General features: G+C 36.9%; 1 protein-coding gene across 1 annotated transcript in view; it reads right to left on the bottom strand.

Annotated features, from left to right (window-relative positions):
• LAMA2 (laminin subunit alpha 2) overlaps positions 1 to 23676 on the bottom strand; it is a 458292-nt gene that overhangs the window by 193095 nt on the left and 241521 nt on the right. Inside the window, exons 13-14 of the mRNA XM_087817608.1 lie at positions 9105 to 9206; positions 7442 to 7653 (exon numbers count right to left, since the gene is read on the bottom strand). Of these exons, the coding sequence (XP_087673734.1) occupies positions 7442 to 7653; positions 9105 to 9206 (314 nt within the window). The remainder of the gene's footprint in view (positions 1 to 7441; positions 7654 to 9104; positions 9207 to 23676) is intronic.

The following is a 23676-nucleotide window of genomic DNA, read 5'->3' as shown; positions in this document are numbered from 1 at the left end:
AATATGTATGAATCCATACATGATCAAGAAGTAGAAAAGCAAAATCAAGTTTAAATCTCAGGAAATAGGCATTGGAACGGGATGGCCAAGTGCTAAAATTGTCTGCTGGCATCCTCTAAAGACAAGCAGTTTATCTTTAGCTACGGATGAACTCATCCAACACTATTTCTTGAATGCTTTCTCCTCTGGGGACACAGCTTAGACAACCTGGCAGAAGGTCATACACCGGCAAGCAGTAAAAATCACTCTTTTACAGTGTTCAGGTTACACAGGGATTTTTAGAAAATCTCTAAATGGTCTTTTTTTCTTCTTCTTCGTCATTAAATAAACTTGTACATGAAGTGTCACTGGAAATTTTTTTTTTTAAATTGAGGTGAAAATTCACATAACATAAAACTATCCACTTTAAAATGTCATTTAGTACATTCACAATGTTGTGCAACCACCACCTGTATCTAGTTCTAAACATTTTCATTAGTCAAAACAACAACAACAACAACCCTATTAAGCAATCTTCTCTATGCTACTCTTCTCCCAACCCCTGGTAAGCGCAAAGCTGCTTTCTGTCTCCATGGATTTACCTATTCTGGGTATTTCATACAAATCGAATCATGCAATACATTATCTTTTGTGTTTGGCTTCCCTCTGTTAGCATAATATTTTCATCTTCCATCCATGTCTTAGCATGTATCAGTACGTCATTCTTTTTTCTGGCTAATACTGTATTTCGAGAATACACCATGTTTTGATAGCCCCTTCCTCTGTTGATGGATGTTTGGCTGTTTCCATTTTTTTGGCTATTGAAAATAGTTATAAATATTGATGTACAAGTATTTTTTGAGTACCTGTTTTTAATTCTTTTGGGTATATATATGTAGGAGTGGAATTTCTGTATCTGACAATTTTTCTGAACACAACATGAGCTTTGGAAGTTACTAAACTAAGGACATAGTTGTTGCTTATGTTGACATGAGCTTATGAGCTACTCCTTGGGAACAAAGGCCCTGGCGCCCTGTCTAATCATCTATAGACATCGCCTGATTATCTCAATATATACTCAATGTGCTTTTGTTGGATGGATGGATAGAAAGGATAGATAAATGGTGACTACATAAATACATGGATGAATGAGTAGATGGATACAAGACTAAATACATACATACATACATAAACGAATAAATGAGTGGATAGATGAATAGAATTTAGTTATATTACTAATAATTAGTAACATATTCCATAAAAAATGATACACTAAAGCTTAGTATCCATACTACAGATGAATAAAATTAGGTAAGTAGAAGACAAATTGCTAATTTGATCTAACAAAGAAAAGAAACAGAAAATTTTAGAATTAAGATCTGAGGCCAAAGGCTAGAACTCATCTGAAGATACTGTGACAGCTAATTGCCTGCAATTAATGGACTCTCATATGACAAACTTACATTTCTCATCACTTCAATTTCAAAATTAGATGATTTCATGATTACGAGACTAGTTAATTTATCATATGAAAGACGATCACAATTTACCAAATAGCAGACTGGTCAATTGTATACAGATATAGTCCCAGGATTTTCCATATAAAATTTGATAAGCAAAATGTAAAGAAAGTATCAGGAAGTTACAAAATAAAATAAAAATGAGTAATTGAGTACTCGGAGAACAATTTAAAACATAACAAAACAAAAATGTTTTCAATGAACTGCCAAATTTCATTTGTCTTTGAACAGCAGATGTTCCTCTCCTTAATCTATGTAAGCATTTGAGCTATGAGAAATTTTATCACGCAAACATCCTTCCCAGCAATATTCCACATTAGTATTCACTGAGCAATCTCAATGTTCATTAGGTTCTGCTATTTGTTAAATGGGATTTTAATGTGTTTAACAGTTTTAAGTGTTACTCATGAAGAAGGCTGCAGTTTGGGGTGTTTTCCCCCCCTCTTTCCAATATGGTCATTTTCTTTTCTTGTAACCAGGCTGCATTCATTTAAATACATAATGCTGGCAATAATAAAAAGTACTAACGTTTCGAGATGCCTGAACTATCAAAGATTTGTCAACTAAGTCAAATGTTTTAGCTGGCTATTTCTCCTTTTTATGACTTGGATATACAGATAAGCTGACGGATGAAGAGAAAATACATAATTATACTAATATTAAAAATGTTGGAATCATATAAAAAAAATATTGTCCTGATACTGATGTAAATATTTTTCTCAATATTTTTGTTTTACTATATTTTCCACCAGAGTTAAGTATGTTATGCTGCACTAAAAAACCAAAATTAAAAATTAAAAAAAAAATCTTTACAACAACCAGATTTTTTATCTTAAGACTTTTTTTAAAATTATTTTTTTTCTACCAACTTTTTATATATTGACCTTCATTTAGTTCTACTTAAATAAATGTTATTTTAGGATAGCCACCAGATAGAGATTTTATTGTTGTTCGGGTGCTTCGTTCTACTTAGTTTTGTCCAAACATAAGATGATGGCTGGGAACTCCTTTCAGCCTTGTGGAAATTCCACAGGTACTAAACTCAAGGAGCCCCATAATTTTCACTCCCTTCCTCAGAAGGTAACAAAATCCTTTAGTGGCTCAGTCAACGTCTGAGTGGGCCACTAAATCCCATGTTAAATAAGGGAAATAACTGATAGAATTTGATATTGTTGCAGTTATTCATCAAAAATACATTAAATGTTAATATCTGAATTCACCTCTTCCTACCTTAGTCCCACCAGTGGGCACTGTGCACACTTTTTTTACACTATTAAACTATTGTAAATGTGCATCTGCCTTTCATACTGCACTTTGCCTTCTTTGAATTCAACGAGCATTTATCCACCTTTGTATCCTCTTTGCTTAGCCTAGAACTATCACATCAAAATAATCATTAGGTACTGAGTGTCTGCTATCTTCTGTGCATTATAATGGGGGCTTGACGGACATCTCCTTTAAGCATCAATGGACCCAACATAGTAATTATGTTTTTGTCCACATTTACAATTGAAGAACCTGGGTCTCAGAGAGGTAAAGTGCCTTGTCCATGTAATACAGTTAGCAAATGGTGCAGCACAAATTTAAACCCAAGTGTGACTCCAAAACTGATGATAATCTTGTTACCTTACATTGCCTCCCAACATATGCTAGATAGCGTGTCAGGTGTTTTAGATACACCGTTTTCTTACTTAGCCTTCAATCTTGAAAGTTAAATATTGTTTCTGCTATTTTACAGAAGAGGGAGCTGAGACTTTAGAAAGATACACAGGGAAGGTGCTCAGTAAATGTTGGCAGACTGAATGAATCCAATATTTACAGAACAGATTTGGGAGGCAGCCAAAGATTATGGGGAGGAAACACATGTGGGTTTAAATCCTGGCTGAACCTGTTACCAACAGCTTGGTACCTAGCAACTGCATACATTTTTTTTTAAGTCCTAGAGTCCTTATCAGTATAATTTCTTCAAATTATACAGAAAATCACCTGCATCATTAATTTCAAAAGGAAAAAGTATACTATCGACACTATTTCTATAATCACCAAAACTCCTTTGTTTATAAGGATTTTCTAGATTATTTATTATATAAATTCTGAGTAATATTTTTGATATAAAAAATGTCCCCCGAATTTACTCTAAAAGTCATGCGAAAACATCTGAAAAGATCTTGTATTTATTTTCAAACAATAAAGATGCATGAGAGCATCGCAATAAAGTTATGATGGCTCAGTTACGCTGTTGTAACCAACAACTCCAAGTTCTCAGTGGATTCACAGAAAATGAGTTTACTCATGTAAAATCCTCTACAGGTTTGGATGACTATTCAGGGCATCTGACCTTTATGTGCTTTCAATATTTCTGGCTGTTCTGATCATCTGGTAGATTAATAAGACCCAGAGAGTCTCATACTGGCAAGTCAATGTGTTTTTGGCGGAAGGGGGTGGAGGGTGAAGAAGTGATGCATCATTTCAGCTCACATTTCATTGGCCAAACCAAATCATATGATGACATCTACCCTCAAAGGTTAGGGAAATAAAATATCCTAAGAGGATGAGAGTGAAAAGTTGATGAACTGTATTCATATCTACTATAAAGTGAAAGAAAACTATATATTTGTTGCCAAGTTCTATACTGAGTAGGTGTCAAAGAAAAGCTGAATAGGCTCCTTGCTTTAGTTCAACATCAAGGATGCTACTAAAAATTTAAGGTTTGGAGAAATTAAAAGAGAAAGATAAGCAGTTAAGTTTATTTCTCTTACATTCTTGAAATAAGAATGACGTTTTTTCTATTTTTATCTTCATCTTATAAAAGAGGAAAACAGAAGGAAATCAATTAATTTTATTGTATGTGCCTCTCAGAATTCTGGAAAAGAATGACAGCAAAACTGTCACAATTTTGGAAATATTAGTATGTGCTTCATTCTAGGTACCTCCAAATCTTAATGGTATTTGGAGAAGATGTTCCTTGGAATGATGCAGGTCAGATAGAATTGTGTCAGACTTTTGGGCTGACTTTCCATTAGCTAAGTGCATTCACAGCCCTCTAATTCCACAGTGACATTTTGAAGTTGGCAAACAATTGTCCTCCTACTTATTTCACAGATGAGGGGACTGAAACCCAAAGAGGTCAAAGCTACATTTATGGCTAAAACTATTAAATAGCTGAGTTGAGGACAAAAGTAAAAATCCTGACCTGTACTCAATTCCCTTTTCACTATTCAATGCCATCTACAGCAGTTCCTCCCTTATCCGCGGTTTCTCTTTCTGCCGTTTCAGTTTCCAATGTTTCAATCACCCGCGCTCAACCATGCTCTGAAATATTGAATGGAAAATTCCAGAAACTAACAACTCATAAGTTTTAAACTGTGCTCTGTTCTGAGTGGTGTGATGAAATCTCACACCCTCTAGCTCTGCCCTGCCTGGGACATGTCATTCCTTCGTCCAGTATAATCCACGCTTTCATGCACGACCTGCCCTGTAGCCACATAGTAGTTGCCTTGGATATAAGATCAACTGTTGAGTACGGCAGTGCTGTGTTCAGGTAGCCCTCATTTTACTGAATAATGGTGCCCAAGCACAAGGGTAGTGATACTGGCAATTCAGGTGTGACAAAGAGAAGCTGTAAAGTGCTTCCTTCAAGTGAAAAGGTGAAAGTTCTTGACTAGGGGCTAATGTGTTGCACCAGAAAGCATTGCATCTTATGAAGACTTCAGTGAGTAGGGCTGGTTACACAGATGGAAGGAGTAGGTTTGAATTAAAAAATAAAAAAAATTACTGGGGGGGAGAGACTTCCATCACATAACTTTTGTTACAGTAAGTTATTATAATTGTTCTATTATTATTAGTCATTCTTGTTCATCTCTTACTGTGTCTAATTTATAAGTGAAACTTGTCATGAGCATGTATACATAGAAAAAAACATAGTATATATAAGGTTTGGTGTTCTCTGCAGTTTCAGGCATCCGCTGCAGGTCCTGGAATGCACCCTCTGTGGACAAGGGGGGACTACTGGAACCACGTAACGGAAGGAATCTAAGACCATTTGCTGAGAGAACTACCACAGAAGGAAATCTCCTTGAATAACCCTAAACGTGAATTTTTGTTGAGATCACTTCAATGTACTTGTGCTTGCACACAAACTATACGCCAAGTCGGAAGCCTGCTGTGCAAGACAAGTTGAAATCAATTCAAGTAATGTTTTACAAATATGAATCAATCCACTTGTAGATCAGAGATAAATAAAATGTAACAAGCTTACTGACTCAGGATTCGTGCTGACTTTCAGCTCACCTGAAGTGGGCTGGAGATTCAAATCTGACGTTGGCCTTTGCTCCTTCAACCAGAAAGCAGCCACCTACTTGGATTAGCTGCCGTGTCAGTTCACACAGACATGCTCTGCGAACATGTCGCTTGCGTATGGGGAAACTTCAAGGACTTCCAATGAAACTGATGATTTTAAGATGGGTAGACACAGAAATCATCTGACATAAATCAGAGGGAAATGCCTTTGGATTAACTAGTCTGAGAAGCAATGCTGACAAAAATAAATAAGCCCCCTAGTCACTTTTTGTCAAATTGGTTGTCATTCATTCTGAAAGCCAGAGCACTCATCTCCTTAGTGTTTAAACATCATGACAATCTCTATTTACTGAATGGGGAAAAACATAATTAATTCCTAAGTGCCGTTTCTCATCTTCATGGCATTTTAGCCCAGCTTCTAGCGGAATTGCCTATGCAAAAGAGGTACATTGTTTGGCAATGGTTCTGTTATAGATCTGCAGATCCCTCCTTTGGGAGATGGTAATGATGATTACACTTAGTTAAAAGAAAAACTAGGCAGCACAAGCGAATGTTGGGGTGGGGGACCATCAGCAAAAATAAAAATTAAAAAAAATCCTCTTGTAGATAAACTAGTATTGGAGGCACTGCTTTGATTATGGGTATGCCACATCGTCAGTTTGGGGTCCAAATCGATCATTTAACTTAATCTGATTCGAAAGGTAGTTGCCATGATAACTTGTTATTTATTATCAGAGTAGAATAGGAAAAAGAAACAGAGCTCATTCAGACACAGGTGAAGTTTACATTTTGTCAGACAAATGTCATTGTTTTAAAAAAAAAGCATAGCAGCCTATAGTAAGTCAGACATGGGCATGTTTGGTTGAAGTCAGGGAATTCTCTCTTTAAGGAAAAGAAATAGAGAACAAAAAGGAACTAACCTTTGAAAGTGCTCTACGTAATAAGCACTTTACATAATTATCACATATAATTTTCACAGTGACCCTGAAGGGTAGGCACCACTGTCTCCACTTTATACTTGAACAAGTCATTTTCCACAAGGACCAGTCACTTGCCAGAGGTCACACATATAATCAGCAATAGAGCTTATTGGATTCCTAGTCTGGTTGGCTCCAAAGCTCATCCTCTCTCATTTATACCATGCCACCAGTATAGTCTTACAGTGTTTTAGAAAGAGATTTGGGGCTATTTAAATGAAGGTGCTTGTATTTCTTATTACAAACTATGTACTCTTAAGTGAGAAACTAGCTAATTAATTAATGGATGAAAATATTTTACAAACCACTTTCTGAATATGGGAATGCTGGAATTACATCTGTTGAGTTTTCCACTGTCTGAGTCACCATAAAGGAAACTTTATTTTCCAGTATAGCCTTTTTCCGTTTAGGGGTCGTTTTTATCATATGTTCTGGCAGAATTGCCAGTGAATCACCAATACTAAAAAAGGGCCAAGCCAAATTCATCTTAGGTATTTAAAAATTTAAAGCTTCAATAGAAATACTTTTCAGAACACCAGTGATCCATTATTATCTACAAATTGAAAACAACCAACCCCAGGGGTCTGCAAGGTCACTCCTCTAACACAGGCATGTTGGCCCCAAGGTAAACGTGCCAACACTGGGAGACGCAGTTCTTGAGTTTACCTGTAGATGGCATCCACCCCAAGGCTGACTGTGGTTTGTATGAGGACTCTCTGTAAATCCACAAGCACTGTCATAAACTCTTTTCTACTGACTGGAACATTTGTACCATGTATGGTAAATGATTCTTCTTTGAGTGACAATTTATAAATATGGTCTTCAGATGGTTTCAGATGTACCTCTTCTTGGGCTGTGCTGATTCTCAAGTCTTTTCCCTAAAGGGAAAAAGAAAGCATTAAAGGGTAAAACTGTAAAAAAAAAAAAAAATGTAAGAGAGTAAAATGTGCCTGGATTTGATTTCTCCACTTTGTGGATTATCCTCAGTAGGTTTTTTATTTCAGGTTGGCTTTTCTTGTCATTCAGCATATTTCTGGTATATATATATATATATATATATATGAAAGGCAGAGAAGGCAATTTAAATAATAGCCCAGACCAGACACACTACAAAGTATAAGTTTCTTCATTGTGCATGACCCTGCTTCCCCCATTAACTTAAATAATAGATACCTGGAAACTCATACGTGCATGTGATTATTAAGTCCTTTGATTTTACACCATTGCACAACAATTGTATATTTCAAATATATTATTTTATGGTGAATGTGGGTTGTATAGGAAAATAGGGGAAAAAACTTTAAATAGTGTATTAAGCTATTGTTTTAAAGGACTTTTCTATATTGAAAAAAAAAGAAGAAAAAACCCTGCATCCCCATACTTACAATAGGATAATGGCATCATAATAGGGGATATATTGACTGACCTATAACATTTAGATTATCCTTCTTATCTTAATTCAATTATATTAATGACATAATTTCTTCTCTCACCATTTTACATTTAGAGAACCCTTTTATCTCAAAGGCATTCCAAGGTACACTTCTAGTTTCATAGACACACACACGTACTGATATATATCATCTAGCCCACTTCATGTAATACTGGAAATATACATTTGGGGGGAAGCATTTTGTCATTGATTCACATTCATGAAAGGTTCCAGTTAGGAACAACAGAGCCTGGGGCTAAATCTACCTTGACCTATTCAGAATCATGAAGGTGCCTGCAAGTGTATGCCTTTGACTCTGTTTGAGTGGGGGAGGGGGGGTATGGGAACCTGGAGGGAGGGAGCCTCTAAGATAACTTCAGGCTTCCAGCACTTTAGAACGGCCTTTTGACCTCCAAATCCTGAAAGCAGCTTCTCCCATATCTTTCTTACCTAAATTAGGAATTTTGAAGTCAAAATTTAACTACACCTAAATAAACAAGTTTCCCTTTTTATTTACTTCTGCTTAATGTAAACAAAAAAGCAGACAAATTCTACCTGGGAGCAAGGGGAGATGGAAAATATACAACCATGTAAATCAGCATTTGCCTAAACACTTTGCTTGTACTTATTTTCTTGGGAACATGGCCATTATGTTTTTAATTTAAATTCTAAGTCTGCTCTAAAGGTCTCCTTTATCATTGGAACCCAACGAACAGGCTTGGTCTTCTAGATATGTCTCAGAGTGAAAAGTAGGACTGGCACAGAAAAAATTTCCAAGATATAATATTTTTCTATCGCGGTATGTAAATTAACGTCAAAGCAACCAAGGTAGGAACACCCTCAAATAACATAAGAGCGTAAAACGGTTGAACGTGAATGACCCTCTCCGTACTCTACCTCTAAGATAATCGTGCTCTGGAGTGAGCGTTTGCGGGCTGTGTCTTCTTCTTCGAGGTCATACGATACAGTAAATGTCAATTGTCCTCCAGCTGCTGTGAGCTACAAGAGAGGAGATGTGTAATCATTATAGGACAGGAGATGGGCTATTAAATCACATTTTGCTTATCGTTTAAAAATCATTTTATTGTTCTAGAGGGCAGGATTTGGAAGAAGCAGAAATCCCAAGAGGGCAGAGTAAGAATGACAGACATTTCTTTAGAAGTAACCTTTATACGAACCTTAGCAATCAAGGGCGAGCCTGACACAAATATCAATTCAGGTATTATTTTCCCCAGTACTGCCGGCCTGCAGAAATAGGTTAGGTTCCATGAAGCCAAACACATCTCCTCCTGTCAGTTTCCTAGTCTATAGCTTGAGCTTTACAATTTCCAAACAGAAAAGGATCTTTGACAAAATTGGGAGATTTCTAGCCATCCCCGAGGGTCACTCGCTTTCTGTGGGTCTAAATGATTTCCACAAAGACATCGGTCCCTATGACAGGCACTTTACATAGTCTATAAGCTAAGCCGAGAAATTCTGTCGGTCAAAGAAAAATAAAAGTGTAGCATCAAATTTTATATTATGATAAAATTTCATCAAAACTCCCAAAGAAAATAATTTTCCTGTGTGCAATAAAATATGCTTAGTTTGAATAAATGTTATCCCTTTTCATTAAACAAACCTCTTTTCTTCCAGTCTGCCTGCTATGCCTCATGCAGTGTATGCTTGAGGTTTATATCTCCTGACATTGACAGTAACCTTGTAGAAAGAAAGAAAGAAAAAAAAAATAGGAAAGCAAGATCATTTATAAGGACAGGAATCAACATTGGAGCTTGAGTGACAGGTTCAATGCAAATGCTGTATTCCTTTGTAAAAAATTCCACTCCAGCACTGTAAATAAAGATATTCATAAAACAAAGCTGATGATTTGTATTCTGCTGTTTCCTCCACGCTGTCGAGCAGAGACCCAGCTTTGCAGCCGTGGGCTCCCTGTGGCCTCTGTGGCAGACCCTGGTCACAGAGCACTTCCTGGGGATGCGCTGGATGCGGGGGAGGAACCTGACTCCCCGCAAAGCTGTCCCTCCGGGAGTCACACGAAGCTCACTACGGCTGATTAAGCAGGGTTTTTAAATTGAAGCTCTGCAGTGTCTTCTAAGAGCTCATTACATGGAGCTCTGCGAGGAACTAAAATTCAGAAAACTTCTATTCCCCTGCTCCACTGAGAAATAGCCTTCCTCTAATGTCTTCTCATATATAAAATAATAAATATCTGCCTGGACTAGAGCACTCGGCATTACTGTGAGTAATGAGGGGTGAATCCATGTAAAGGGCCTTGGTTCTATTAAGATAAGCATCCGCAGTATCGCGGAGCATGCTTGTTCAAAATCAGCTATTTTCTCAAAGAGGGGAGTCTAGAAAGACAGCATGGAAAGGACACTTTATTTATTTCAGAGGACTGAACTATTTAGAATTTTCTAAATTAATGAAAACAGTTATTTGGAGGTAGGGATTGAGTTTGGGAAGGATATTGGGACATAAATGAAAAATGTTGCAAAACTTTTGAGCTTCCCAGTATAGAGTGTCCCCCCAAAATGTACACACACTTAACAGCTGATAGCTCGATTGATGTTTCCTTCTTTTCAGATTTAACCCATTGTAATTAATAATATTCAAAGTGTATATGCATTTGGGGGGGACACCCTGTATATTTTGATTATTTAAAATAATCAAAATTAAAACCCATTATTTGGATCACATATTTTGATTTTTCTGGAATATGCTCCCCAACCCCCAATGAAGAAAAAAATTCAATTTCTCAAAATTTATTTAAGAAATTACCATACATATCCAAAATAAAAAACTTAGAATTAAAGGTAACTAAGGTAATTCCCATCTTGCCAATAAAAAGGCCGAAGTAGATGTAATTTCAGTCTCCAAGCTTTTAAGACTTTAGATGAAAGAGAAAAATGTTTAATTTGTTACAGTATTTGATTTGTTAATGTCATTCCCATATCTACTTACAGTATTTATAAAACCATATAATATATAAAATAATGTAATATGGGAGAGGAATGAGGTTGAAATGTAGAAAAAGGAACAGATAACTATGTAGGAAAGGGAGGGGCCTTATGTGGATCGATGACAATATGAAACAAGAACTAAGGTAGGATTAATTCAACCTGTTATCCTGAGGACTTATAATAATAATAGTGATAAAAATTAGAAATTGCTTTTTCACTCACATTTTATAAAGCATCCCCCCCAACTATTTTGTGTATCTCTGATACCCATGCTTTGGCTTTATTAGAACCAGTTTTGGTATCATCTAACAATTTTCATGATTGAAATCATTTTACTTCCACCTAAGTTACATGAAAAACAGACAATTTTTGAAAGATGGACACCATCCCCAGACTTTTTTCCCCCCTCAAGGCACAAGTACACATTTCCATAATATTAAAATTGTCTTTTCATTCACCCTAGAGGTATGTATTTATGATCACCTCTATATAAGTACTTAGTCAAATACTAATTTAAATAATTTTTTAAATGATTGCTTAAGAAATCATCCTGCAATTTAGAGGTTGTATCCCTAGGAATAATTACTTTCTATTTGTTAAATTCCTTTGCCTCTAAACTCCATAATCTCTTCATAAGGAATAAAACCAAGCATTTTTTGGGTATTGTTTCCAGTTAATGTGTCTTCCCCAGGAGTACGTACCATTGTATCAGAGTCTTTGAAACACGCCATTCTTTCTAAGGAATAGTGTTTTGGGGGGCAAAAACAAACTTTGAGAATATTCTGTGTAAATTGTTCCTTAGACTAGCTCTAGTTAAGAATTCTCTGCCTCTCCATCTATCTATGGCTCCATCTCCCAAATGCCATCTTTGCTGGACTCCATGTCCTCGGTCCACCTCCCCCCCCCCCCCCCCCCGCCCGCAGACAACATACATTGTCTGTGATTATGTATTAGTTTCACTGTCAAACTGTGATATGTGGTATTACACTCATTTTCTTCATTCCTACCCACTCATCTTTTCTTATTTTACCTACTCAACCTGTTTTTCACCCCTAGTACTCCATTAAAATGCTCATTTGAAAGGCCATTTATCAATTCCATCTAGAAACCACTAATGGGCTTTTTGTTCAGTTTTATTCTTAATCTTTATGTGACATGTAATAGTTTTTAAGATTCTTGACCTCTTTATTTTCTATTGCACTAAAGTATCCCGACGCCTTCCCCACCCTCAGCCTACCTCTGTCTCCTGAATAGATGCATTTCTCTTCCTTACTCTATAGTCATTGCACTGATGTCCCCAAGGCTCTCACTCCCTTTTAGTTATCCCTTCTCATCGGCGTTTCCACTCCTCCGGTCGACTGAGCTGTATTTATCCCTGGCTCCTCAATCTCCATCTTCCCCTTCTGCTGTGTCCTACATTAGTTTGCGGGTTCCTCCATAACAAGTGTGGGAGGCTGGGCAGAAGCCTGAGAACAAGGCGTCGGCAGGGTAGGCTTCTTCTGAGGACCCTCACGTTGGCACACAGGCGGCTGTCTTGGACTTGCGTCCTCACATGGTCTTCCTCTGTATTTGTCTGTGCCTCTACTTCCTCCTCTTATAAGGACACCAGTAATGTTGAATTAAAGTGCTTCCTAGTTTCCTCATTTTAACCTAATTACCTCCTTAAAGAACCTTTCTCCAACTTCAGTCACGTTCTTAGGTTCTGGGGGATAGGACTTCAACATATGAATTTGTGGACAGATAGAATTCCCCCTTGAACAGTCCTGGTTGAGCGATGGCTCAATAATGTCTCCGGCACTCAACGCACCCGGACTTAATCTCTTTATCTGGATCTTCCTAGGAAACAAACCTGATTATTTTCCCAACTTCTATGATTTGATCAAGCCAATTGCTTTGCTTCTCTCTTTTAAATTGGAAACCATGGGTGCGATACAATATTCTTTTCACTTTGTTATTTCTATCAGATCATCACCTCAGTCCCACTCTCTTGAAATGCTTCCTGTCCACCTTTCTACTCCTTGTGTCACATCACACTCACCAGGCCTCCATCAAGCACTTGGGCTTAATCCTCTGACTTCAGTCTTTTTTGCTGAGGAAAGTTTTATCTCCTATTACTTCTGTTTTTGTACTTCCTTAATGAAAGAGCTCCAGTAGTCTGGGGTCTAGAATATCCTTCAACTTTCTGAGCAGTTTAAATGCTCTCTCTGATCTATGGAGCCCCTGGGCCACCAGCTGTGTGCAGAGGTGCCCCAGGGCCCTGCCTCGAACTCACAGAGGCTGAGGGATACGGCCAATGTTCGAAGGCAAGCAGCGGCACTACCTGTCTGTTAGACGCCACGCAAACAACGAGCTCAAGGCAGTTTACAATTTTAACATTTGATAATGCTGTCTGCATGCCTTCTAAGAATGTTCTCATCATTTTGAGCTGTTTCTGTTTGCTTTCATTGTCAGCCATGTCATACCTTTGTTAAGCAAAGCTTTCAGTGGCTGTTGTGATAAAAGCCTACCAGGCAAATGGATCCCATTAGTAAGCAATTGTGGTTATTTATGAAGGAAAAAAATTATTATGTTGCCTGAATTTATGTGCATTACTTTTTGAATAATTACTAAGTTGTTAAACAGAAATATTTATTTAAGTTGTTTGACCCTACCTACTGTGGTATGTTTCAGTTGGTCTAGAAGGCACTGTGAGAAAATATGGAGACACAAAGTACCATGAATTGAGAAAGTTTGGAAACTTCTGATCTAGCCTCTTTGTATATCTATTCCGCCACTTAGATTTGCATAAGCTAATATTCCTGCTGAAATTCTCATTTCTACAGCATTTTGACTATTCAAATGCTGCTCTTTGCTCAGCATTATGTCCCACTGGTCAGAAACTGAGGATAAAAAGGTTTTTCAGTAATATTCTCAAAATCTACTGAGGAGTCAGAGGCAACCACAACAGATAAGAGAGCTACAGGATTCTAGAATGGGTAGAGTGGAACTCTGTATAAACCAGCTTATCCATTAACATTGAAGAAGTCTAACAATACATCACACGACATTAGTACGTTATGTGTAGTGCACATAACTTTAATTTTCCACAATTTTGGACTTTGTAGACTCAATTTATTAATATTATCGTTGAGACTTTCAAATTAGTCCATTTTGGGGACAACATTGATTACTGTCATTTTACAGGGCACTGCATGTACAGCCAAATAGAACATTTCATTTTCTCCTGCTATTCAGAAACTAAAATGTCATCATTCTATTGGCTAGAGAAATATGGTCTTCCCCAAATAGAGATAAGTGCAATTCCAGTTCACTTTGAGGCAATTCTTACATTTACTGGATAGATTAGACTATATTTACCAGAGATGAGAGTTGTGTACCTTTTCAATACACAGAGAAAGTGCATTTAATGAGAATAGTTCATTCTAGAAGGGTCCCCAAGGACCCAGACTTTTATGTTTCTCCTTATATTAAGTGAAATTCTTTTCAGGGAGATTCAGATATCAAATTGAGAAGACACTGCAGGGAAAGTAGCAGCACCCATTCATTCCTGGAGATGGTTCAGTGCTAAGCTGTTCACTCTCCTCAATTTACTGCATTAAGAAAAGAGCAACATGAGTAGCTGTTTCCCATGAGTACCTGTTTAATTCTACCTTGAGGGGAAAGAAACAGCTTGTTTGCAAGTAACATTATAGTTACTCTGCAATACATCACCTAATGTCACACGTAATAATGCAGTGTGCATGCGGCACCTTGCATTAAAGATTCGATGAGGCAGAAAAGTCTCTCTCATGAGTGGAAAAGGCTAAACGTAATTCATAAAACCAAGCAGTACAAAAGTACCTGGAATTAGGCTACTTGTGCTCTAGTCTCTCCCCTTTTCTCTCTCCCAATCTCAAGAAACATGACTTGAGGGGGAAGGATGGATGATCTATGGAAGACAATATATCTGGGGAAAAATTCTCTTCATAAAAATAAGCCTGGGGTATAGGGTTCTCTGATGTCAGGACATCATCACTCTTACTCCACTAAATGGGGCGTAAAACCTAATATTAGCTTTTGCTTACCAGAGTAAATATTTTGAAATATACAAAAATCAAATGAGCAAAGGCTTCATAATATTGAGCAGGATAAATGAAACATACCTGTCCATTTCAATTTAGCATAGCAAACAGAGCAAGCGATTCCCTTTCTGGATTCCAAAGCCCCAGAGCCTTAAACTCTGCAGAGGTGTCCCTCCCACATAAGTGTTTATTAATGCAACTATTCATGGGCAGCTCTTTTAACATAGAGCATTCCATTTCAGGTTTTGTTATGCTTTTCTGTACATTTATAACACTGAGATAAGAGCAAGTGTCTCTTCTTTCAAAGCTTGATAACTATTTGAATAGAACAGATGCAAGGGGATGTTGAATTAGAGAACAGGCAGAATTTACGTGGGAGGTCTTAAAGTTACATCACTGTTAATGCATAGAAAACGGACTGGGGGCCGTAGGTGTCCAACAGAGGCAATGCATTCTAGAAATGGTGGTTTAGAATGCAAGAGGCCCCATTATATAGTACAGGGATGCAAAGAATTAAATCTTGACGAACACAACTGCTTGCCTGCTTTAGTTCCTCCCTTTCTCTTCTTCCTCTCCGCCTGCTTTTCCTGCCTTCTTGCCTCCCTTTTACTCTTTTCTTTCTCTCTCCTCCTCCTGCCCCCTCTTTTTCTTTTTGGTATTCAAAGCAGAGCTTTGAGAGTATTTATTTTGCAATATCAGCAATGCCCTTTTCACACATGAAATTATTAGAACTAGTTTGAGGAAAGGCCTGACTTTGGGATCTTTTGCCTTTTCAACTTGGCCACTTCTAACCTGATAAGATTATACTGCATTCTTTTGCACTTTGTATCATCTGAATTTCGTAAGTATCCAAAGTAGTGATGAAAATTATGAATGTGACTGGGTCAAGGACAGAGTTTTGTGGCAGCCCACCCAGAGATACTCCCCCCCAGTAACACTAATGGACCAATCTGTCCTTGCAGCCTAGTCTTCCAACTGCTTAAGAAACTTCTCGGCCTTATTTGCTCTTCCCAGCTTTCACCATGACTTTCCAAATTTTCACAACCTATCTTGTAGTCAGTACTTAAGTACAATGTTTCTTACTGAACGTGCCAAGAGATATTCATTGCAATGTTTTGATTGGCGGAGCGAAAACAGAAGTAATTGTGAGAGACATATCTAGGGAAATTGAGATGTCAACACGAGTTTCCTATATACATTTTTGTTAAATTAATAGTTTATTCACTCGAATAACACCAGCCTAAAACTTCAGCATATGTTTTCTGTCTCCTGTGTGACAAGGTAGGATCCAATTATGCTCTCATTATGCTCTGTGATTATTCAAAACAAATGGAATTATAAGGGTTTGATCAGGTAAGAATATTTTTGGTTGCAACTGAAAACCAGACAGTGAGAGCATCTCATGAATTAGTGCTCCAGAGGTAGACAAATCACATTTTAAAATACAACAAACAAATTATTTTTTTTCCTATTTCATGTATTTTCTACAAACAGATCCATTTGGGGACTCTTAAATATATCAATGCTTCATGAATAGATTTGTTAAACAGAAGATGATAAAGTGCTGAGACATACAACATCCCATACAATAAATTAGTATTTAGTGTTATTGTAGGTCTTCTGACTTCGAGAACTCTGTGCTACTCTGTGACATGAGTGATCAAGTATTGAGTTGAAATAGTACAATCTCAACAGATGTGAGTAGATGGTAGCAGCCAAATTCTCAGAACTGCTATTTGTTATCAAGCCCTGGCTCAAAGACAGGGTCTTTGCAACAGCTGTTTCTCTTCTGTTTACTAACTTATGTTTAGATGGAACGTTCCATTAGTGTATTTTTGCTAAGGGTTGGTTTAATTTATGTGCAAATATCCAGCACAAAAAATACATGTAATAATTAATTAAACACAGGTTAAATCAATTCATAAATTATGAATTTATATATACATATGTTTCTTTCCCACCAGGGCTTAACGCTTTTTAAGTTCTCTGCCAAAAACAACAGAAAACTGCATGCTCATGATATGTCATATTGATGCCGGTAAAAATAACAAGATCCATTTAAATCCAAGTTCCATTAAGTTAAAGAGAAACAGACTTACTATTTTCACATTAATGACAAATGAATAAAAACAAAATGTTATCCTTGTGGGAAATTTACGAGAACACTGTAAAAAGAGATACCAGCACTGTTATTTTCTATTGGAACGAGGAGAAGTTTAGTTAGCCTTTCTCTTAGTGGTCAGCTATTTTGTCTTAGAAAGATATTCATTACTTGGGAAGAAGGCCACTAGTGATAGCCTTTCCTTCTCTTACCGCAAAAGTGCAAAAGTGTGACAAGCAGAGTTCTCATCTTGCCCATAGGCAATCCTCAATGTTTATACCTTTAAGGACACTGAATATGACTGGAAGAGCTCCATATTTAAATGAGCTCAGTTAATTTCAGGCTACGTTATTTAAATAAAGGTTATTTTGAAAAGCAGTCAACTATTTCCCACAAAAGCAGCCCAGAACAGCAGCCTTGGAATACTATTTGGATGTGATGCCAAATTGACCTCCCTATCTTCCTTTCCTTTCTTCCCTCATTCGTCAACTCTGTAGGTGATTCTTTGCTACAGCAGTGGAAGGTGGTTGTGAATTTCAGAAGAAAAAATTCCCCCAAATGCAATGGAAACTAAGTCTCACCCCAGGCCAATAAATCGACAGGCCAATAAATTCTTTCATAATGAACAGGCCGAGTTGTGTTAGTTTTCTGATGTGGCTATTAACACAAGAACCACATATAAATCCCACAAAAGATCAAACTCATAACTGAAGATTTTCTAGATCTGAATTTGGATTGTGTTTCTGCTTTTTGGTTATTTATGTTTTCAGAGTCTGAGTTAATTTTCACTAAAATGAACTGAATTATACTGAGGACGAAATGAGAAAATATGTGCAAAATTCTTCACCTACTACCTAGCACATAGTAGATAGTCAATAAACATTGTAATTTATACTGCTTTAATAAGAATCATTTAAACACTTAAAACACCATACACACTTCACACAAAACTAATCATAATGATATTTATTTCAAAATTCTAAATGCAGCTTAAAATCTCAGAGCTTCGGGAAGAGGTCACAGTGACGGCAGGATTCAGATCGTATTGATGTTTTAATGTTTCCCTGAGGTAGTTTGCACAAGCATCTTACAAATAGTAAGTGCTGCATAAATATCTGCTGAATTTTAATCAAATTCAACACTATATATTACTTCAATGAATTATAGATGGAGAAGGCATAAAAAACTGGGGCAAATTTGCACCACCCCTTTGAAATACTTTGTTGTTATTAAAATCAGTCTGTATTGTTTTCTCTCTACTCATCTTTATCAGTTCTAAAAACAGACCGAAGGAGGTATATCTAGTTGACCTTTTCGGCAATTTGAGTTTACTACAGGAACTTACTGTACTGCTGACTGGCAAATCATAAATGTGTCTGTTTGAAAATAAGGAACCTTCAGCATTTGGGAATTTTGATCTGAGGTTTAAAGGAAAAAAATCAATATTTAAATCATTTACAGATTTGCACACATAAAGCAACTATATGTCATTACTTTTTGCCAGTTTCTATATGTTAGAATAATAGTGTAAATTCCAGCACCCACTACTACATATTTTATAAGTCATAAATACATTTTCAATATGTTTTGATATCCTGGCAAACAACATGCTCTCTGTATTAAGAAGACAATGTGCACACAGATTGAAGGGAGCAATGATCCCACTGCAATCAGAGCTTGATACCACCATTTAAGAGAGTAGCTGACAAATCAGAGTTCATCCAAAGATGGGTGACCAGAATGCTGATGGCTGTAAAAGCTGAGCAAGAGGTTTAGAAAGATCATGGAGATATTTAACTTTAAAAAAGAAGACTTAGGGGGGGAAAGATTGTTGTCTTCAAAAATTTGAAAGCCTATCATACATAATAGAAAGAAAATATGCTCTGTTTGTAGCACAAAAATAGAACCTATGTAAGGAAGTGGGAGGGAGGGGATACCTTTTCGTCCTGTGTAAGGATTAACTTCCAGTATCTAGGACTGTTGCTAATGGAATGAGCTATCTCATAGGGCTTCTATATGCCTGAACATACACGAAGAGAGGTCCATCTGCCTGAGATGATGGAGAAGGAATGCCTACATCTGCTGAGAGGCTGGACTAGATCTGATATCACTGGGCAACCCTATTCCATAATACTAAGTTTTGCAGTTAATTTAGTAATAGTTGGCTAATTAAATATTAGGGTAACTCTTTGCAATGTCTATTGTACGGCACCAGACCTGTGATGTTAGAGATAACGCTTTATAGGACAGAACAACACATTCATTAAGAGAAAATTACATGTATAGACAAATTTAGAGACAGAATGGCATAGTGGGAAAGAGTGTAGCTTCTAAAGCTAGATTTCTGGGAGGAAAACAGTAGCTCTTCCCTTTATTAGCTATGTAAGTACAGTAAATTACTTAATTTCTCTTTGTCTCAAGACTTGATCTGGAATATGGAGATAATACAGCAGTAAATACCACCTAGGGTTCTCGTGAGAATTCAATGGAATAATCTAGAATAGTGCTTGACATTTTATAAATGTAAAATAAAGGTTAGCTGCTAATATTATACTTGCTATTGTTGCCATTGTATAAAACAATCTCCAAAAATTTGTAATCACCCAGAGCAAGATCATCTGAATACCACATCATTGCAACAAATCACTATCATCTGGATTTTTAAAGTTTGAAAACAAAATATCTATCATTTTTTAAAGCAAGATTTAGATAATATAAAAAATATAGGAGGTCTCAAAAATTAAGGGGATCAGATTACTGAGCCATACATAGTCAAGCTAACATTTGTATGACACTTGAGAACTTCAACAGCACTCTTCTGCATCATTTTATTTAACCTACAAAAAATTTGGAGTGTAAGTTAATTATTATTATTTATCATTATATTGTATAAATGATGAAACTGAGGTTTGTTCTCTTCTCTGGGTTGTGATCTCACCTGTGGTTCTGGAAGATGCAATTCAAACCCATGGAGATTAACCCTGAGATGCTAAACAAAGTAAAGTGCTGGCCTGGCTGGGGGTCCCCAGCAGTGGCGCCCCGTGGACATGCTGGGGCTGGAGTGGCAGCTCTGAGCTCCGTGCCAGGGCCTGCCTGCTGCTATTTCCATTCTTCAGGAAGAAACACATTAAAGAACTGAAGGGACAAGAAGTCTGTCCAAAAGTATACTTCATGAAGCAGACTACTGGGAACTCCTGCGGTATCATAAGACTTATACATGCAGTAGCCAATATTTGTGATTTAAGCACCTGAAAAAATGTCCCTGGGAATCAATCAGAAAAAGAGTGCTTTAAAAATATATTTAGAGGAACCTAGTAAGCAAAACCAGGGTGGCCATCTAACATAACCTACAAGCGAGGGGAGTTCTTATAAGTCTTAGGTGTAGTAGATTTGTGTATTTGTAACTTTTCCCATACATGGCTGTAGTTTTCTTATTCTAACATGTTACAGTTTTCCAATATATGAAAGTTAAGCACCTTCAGGAAGGGTCACCAATATATAAATAATAGTAATAATAATAATAAATATATATATGTGTGTGTGTGTGTATACACACACACACACATATATATATATTTAGAGGGGTTTCTGGAAAAGTGATGCTGAGAAAACATAAAGAAAGGGAGTCAGAAGACTGAGTGTTAGTCAACCCTACTCAAACTAGATGTGTAATTTTACAAATGTTTCTTTCTTAAGAACAAAATTGAAACCAAAGCATAGAATATGAAGTGAAAAGAGCTGACGTGATGGCTCAGATTGCACATTACACACAAGTATGACTATGAACTAACATGAACCTCAGCAAGCTTTAAATCACCATCTCTACTGTAAACATTTCAATGATCTTCCTGCGTATTTTATTGAGTTAGAGATATAGTGATATTTATTAACACATTTTGAAAACTATTCATAGGTACCCTTTTATTATTTGATATCTTTAGTTCTAAGATTCCCCGAGTTAAACTGCAATAGAAATGTGATGCCTATCAGAATATAAAACTTCAATCAAGTATTCAAGACCTCTTGTTTCACTAAGGAAACTCTCCAAAAGGCAGAAATTATTGCATTACAGTAAATACATTACACAGTGTTTTAGATATGGCTTCACTTTCTTTCTTTTATTTTTAATAGGTAAGTGATCAGACTAAAACAGTCCCACCAGAATCTACAAATTTCATCAAATATATATTAGAAGTCAGTCAGACCACAGCCCCCCTAGCTCAACAAAGAAACAAATACAAAACCAGAAATAAAATAAAGATGGTCAAAGTTTCAACATAAAGCTGAGCATTTCTTATAAACTATAGGGAAAAGTTTTTGATTTTTCTACTAAGTTCCCCAATTCCCCAAAACCACAGGCACTCTTTTATAAGAAAGGGAGTACAAACAGTATTCTTTACTATTTTCTAAGAAAACAGAGTTCCTGCCATACAAAGGCAGACTGACCCTCAGGATACTCCAAAGTTCCTGCTAAGAGTTCAAAGTGGCACATAAAAGCAGTCGTATCAGTCACAACATGAAACACACACGTTTTCGCCCTCTCATGGGGGAGCAGATATTTATGCAGCTTTGGACACTTATTTTCTTTATGCATTTTCGCAACTGTATACTTCTTGCCAGGGTGGGAGGTGGGCAGCCGCTACGCATTCTGTGAACTTTAACATATTGTATTGAATTTCGTAGTATGTAATTTATTTTATATACTATTTCTTTAAGGTCTTAAAATTTCTGTTGTTTTTCTTCTTCTTCTCGATCGTAACTAAACATCCCTCCCACACAGAGCAGCTGTTTCTCTCCTTCAAAGAAGGCAAGTATTTTAACATCATAAATACCAAACTGTGTCTCAAGGTCAGAGTCAAAAGCTTTTATGTCTCATTCATTTTCAGGCTCCTCATCAGCTCTTCTCATTGAGCTACCATTCAGATGCTGGTATGTGGAAAAAGCACGGGATTTGTGTTAGCAGTTAAAACACACGGCTATCTCCAGCTACCGATGGCTAATCTAAAATATTTCCAATTAAACATGCAGTACCTCCCATACTTTCTAAATGGCAACAGAACTTCATAGGATTTCTGGTCGATTTAACAGCTACTTCTTCCACGGAGAAGTCAACAAACCGGGTAGGAGGAATGTTTATCCACGAGAGGCAAAAAAAGATGACTGCAACTTGCCTTACCTGGGTCTCTAATCACGTGGGACCTCCCTGTTACAGGTGGTCTGCTGGCCTTAGGGACTAACAAGAGGCACACAGAAGAAAGGACAGCCAATTACTAAGTGCCCCAGAAAACACCAAGACCATACTTTTGAAGAGCTGATTTAATCCAGCGTGGTATGAAAAGACACAACTCCAATAAATGCATCATTTAAATTAAAAAAAAAAAAAAAAAAAAATACACATACAGCTCTTTGAGTTAATTTGTGCCAGAACACTGAGACGTAAAAATAGTAGCCTGGTTTCTCTTCCAAATCAAACCATTTAGGCCAGTCACATAATTCTTGAAAGTGATAGATTTCATTTCAAAATATTAGATATTTCTTAGAAACGCACTAAAAGTAGAAAATAGAGAATGCTTACATGTGCCAACATCTGATCTATAATAGTCATTTCTTTAATGACTGATAAGCAGTTTGATAATATGAACCTTCTATCACTTGAGCGTCTCCAGAAATATTTCTCAAAGTAATCACGTATGAAGAAGTTGACTAAAAAGTTTACAAATTTCATGCATTTCCTCACCTATCAAAGAACCATAGACTTTTTTTAGCCCCCAAGCAATTTTTTTTTTTTTTTTATCATTAAGAAAACATGGGGCCAGAGAAGATACACTACCTGCCCAAAGCCAAATTGCAAACGATGGCAGAGATGCTGGGTCCTGGTTTGCAGTCCTACGTCTCTACATATGTTCACAGATACCATTTGCTTAGGACAATATATTTTCTGTTTTATTTTTATTATGTCCTAATAGTTTTAAACTATGATTTATGATGGCTTAAAATTTCAGTGAGTGTCACTGGGATCTTTGTCCCTTCTCTAGAATCTCGGTGGGTTTATAACGGCTTTGACCAACGCAATATTGTCTGCAGCTTCTGAGGTAAGGTCATACAAAACCACTGAGTTTTTGCCTTGTTTTCTGGGTGCATAACCTATCGAAGCTCTGAGCTTCCATGAGGCAAGTTTCCCTACCCTGCGGCCACCATGCTTTGAGGAAACCCAAGCTACATATATTGGTCATGGGATGTCTGGTTGTCTGTCTCAGGTGAGTCCAGCCTCTGAGCATTCCAGGCCCCAGATATGTTCATGGAGAATCCTCCAGCCTGTCCATTCATCCACAACAATTCAAATATTC

Source organism: Miniopterus natalensis, chromosome 5, assembly GCF_054644295.1.
Source record: "Miniopterus natalensis isolate mMinNat1 chromosome 5, mMinNat1.hap1, whole genome shotgun sequence".
Lineage (NCBI taxonomy): Eukaryota > Metazoa > Chordata > Mammalia > Chiroptera > Miniopteridae > Miniopterus > Miniopterus natalensis.
Note: the sequence above shows the minus strand (reverse complement) of the source record. Positions and strands in the feature narration are given on the sequence as shown.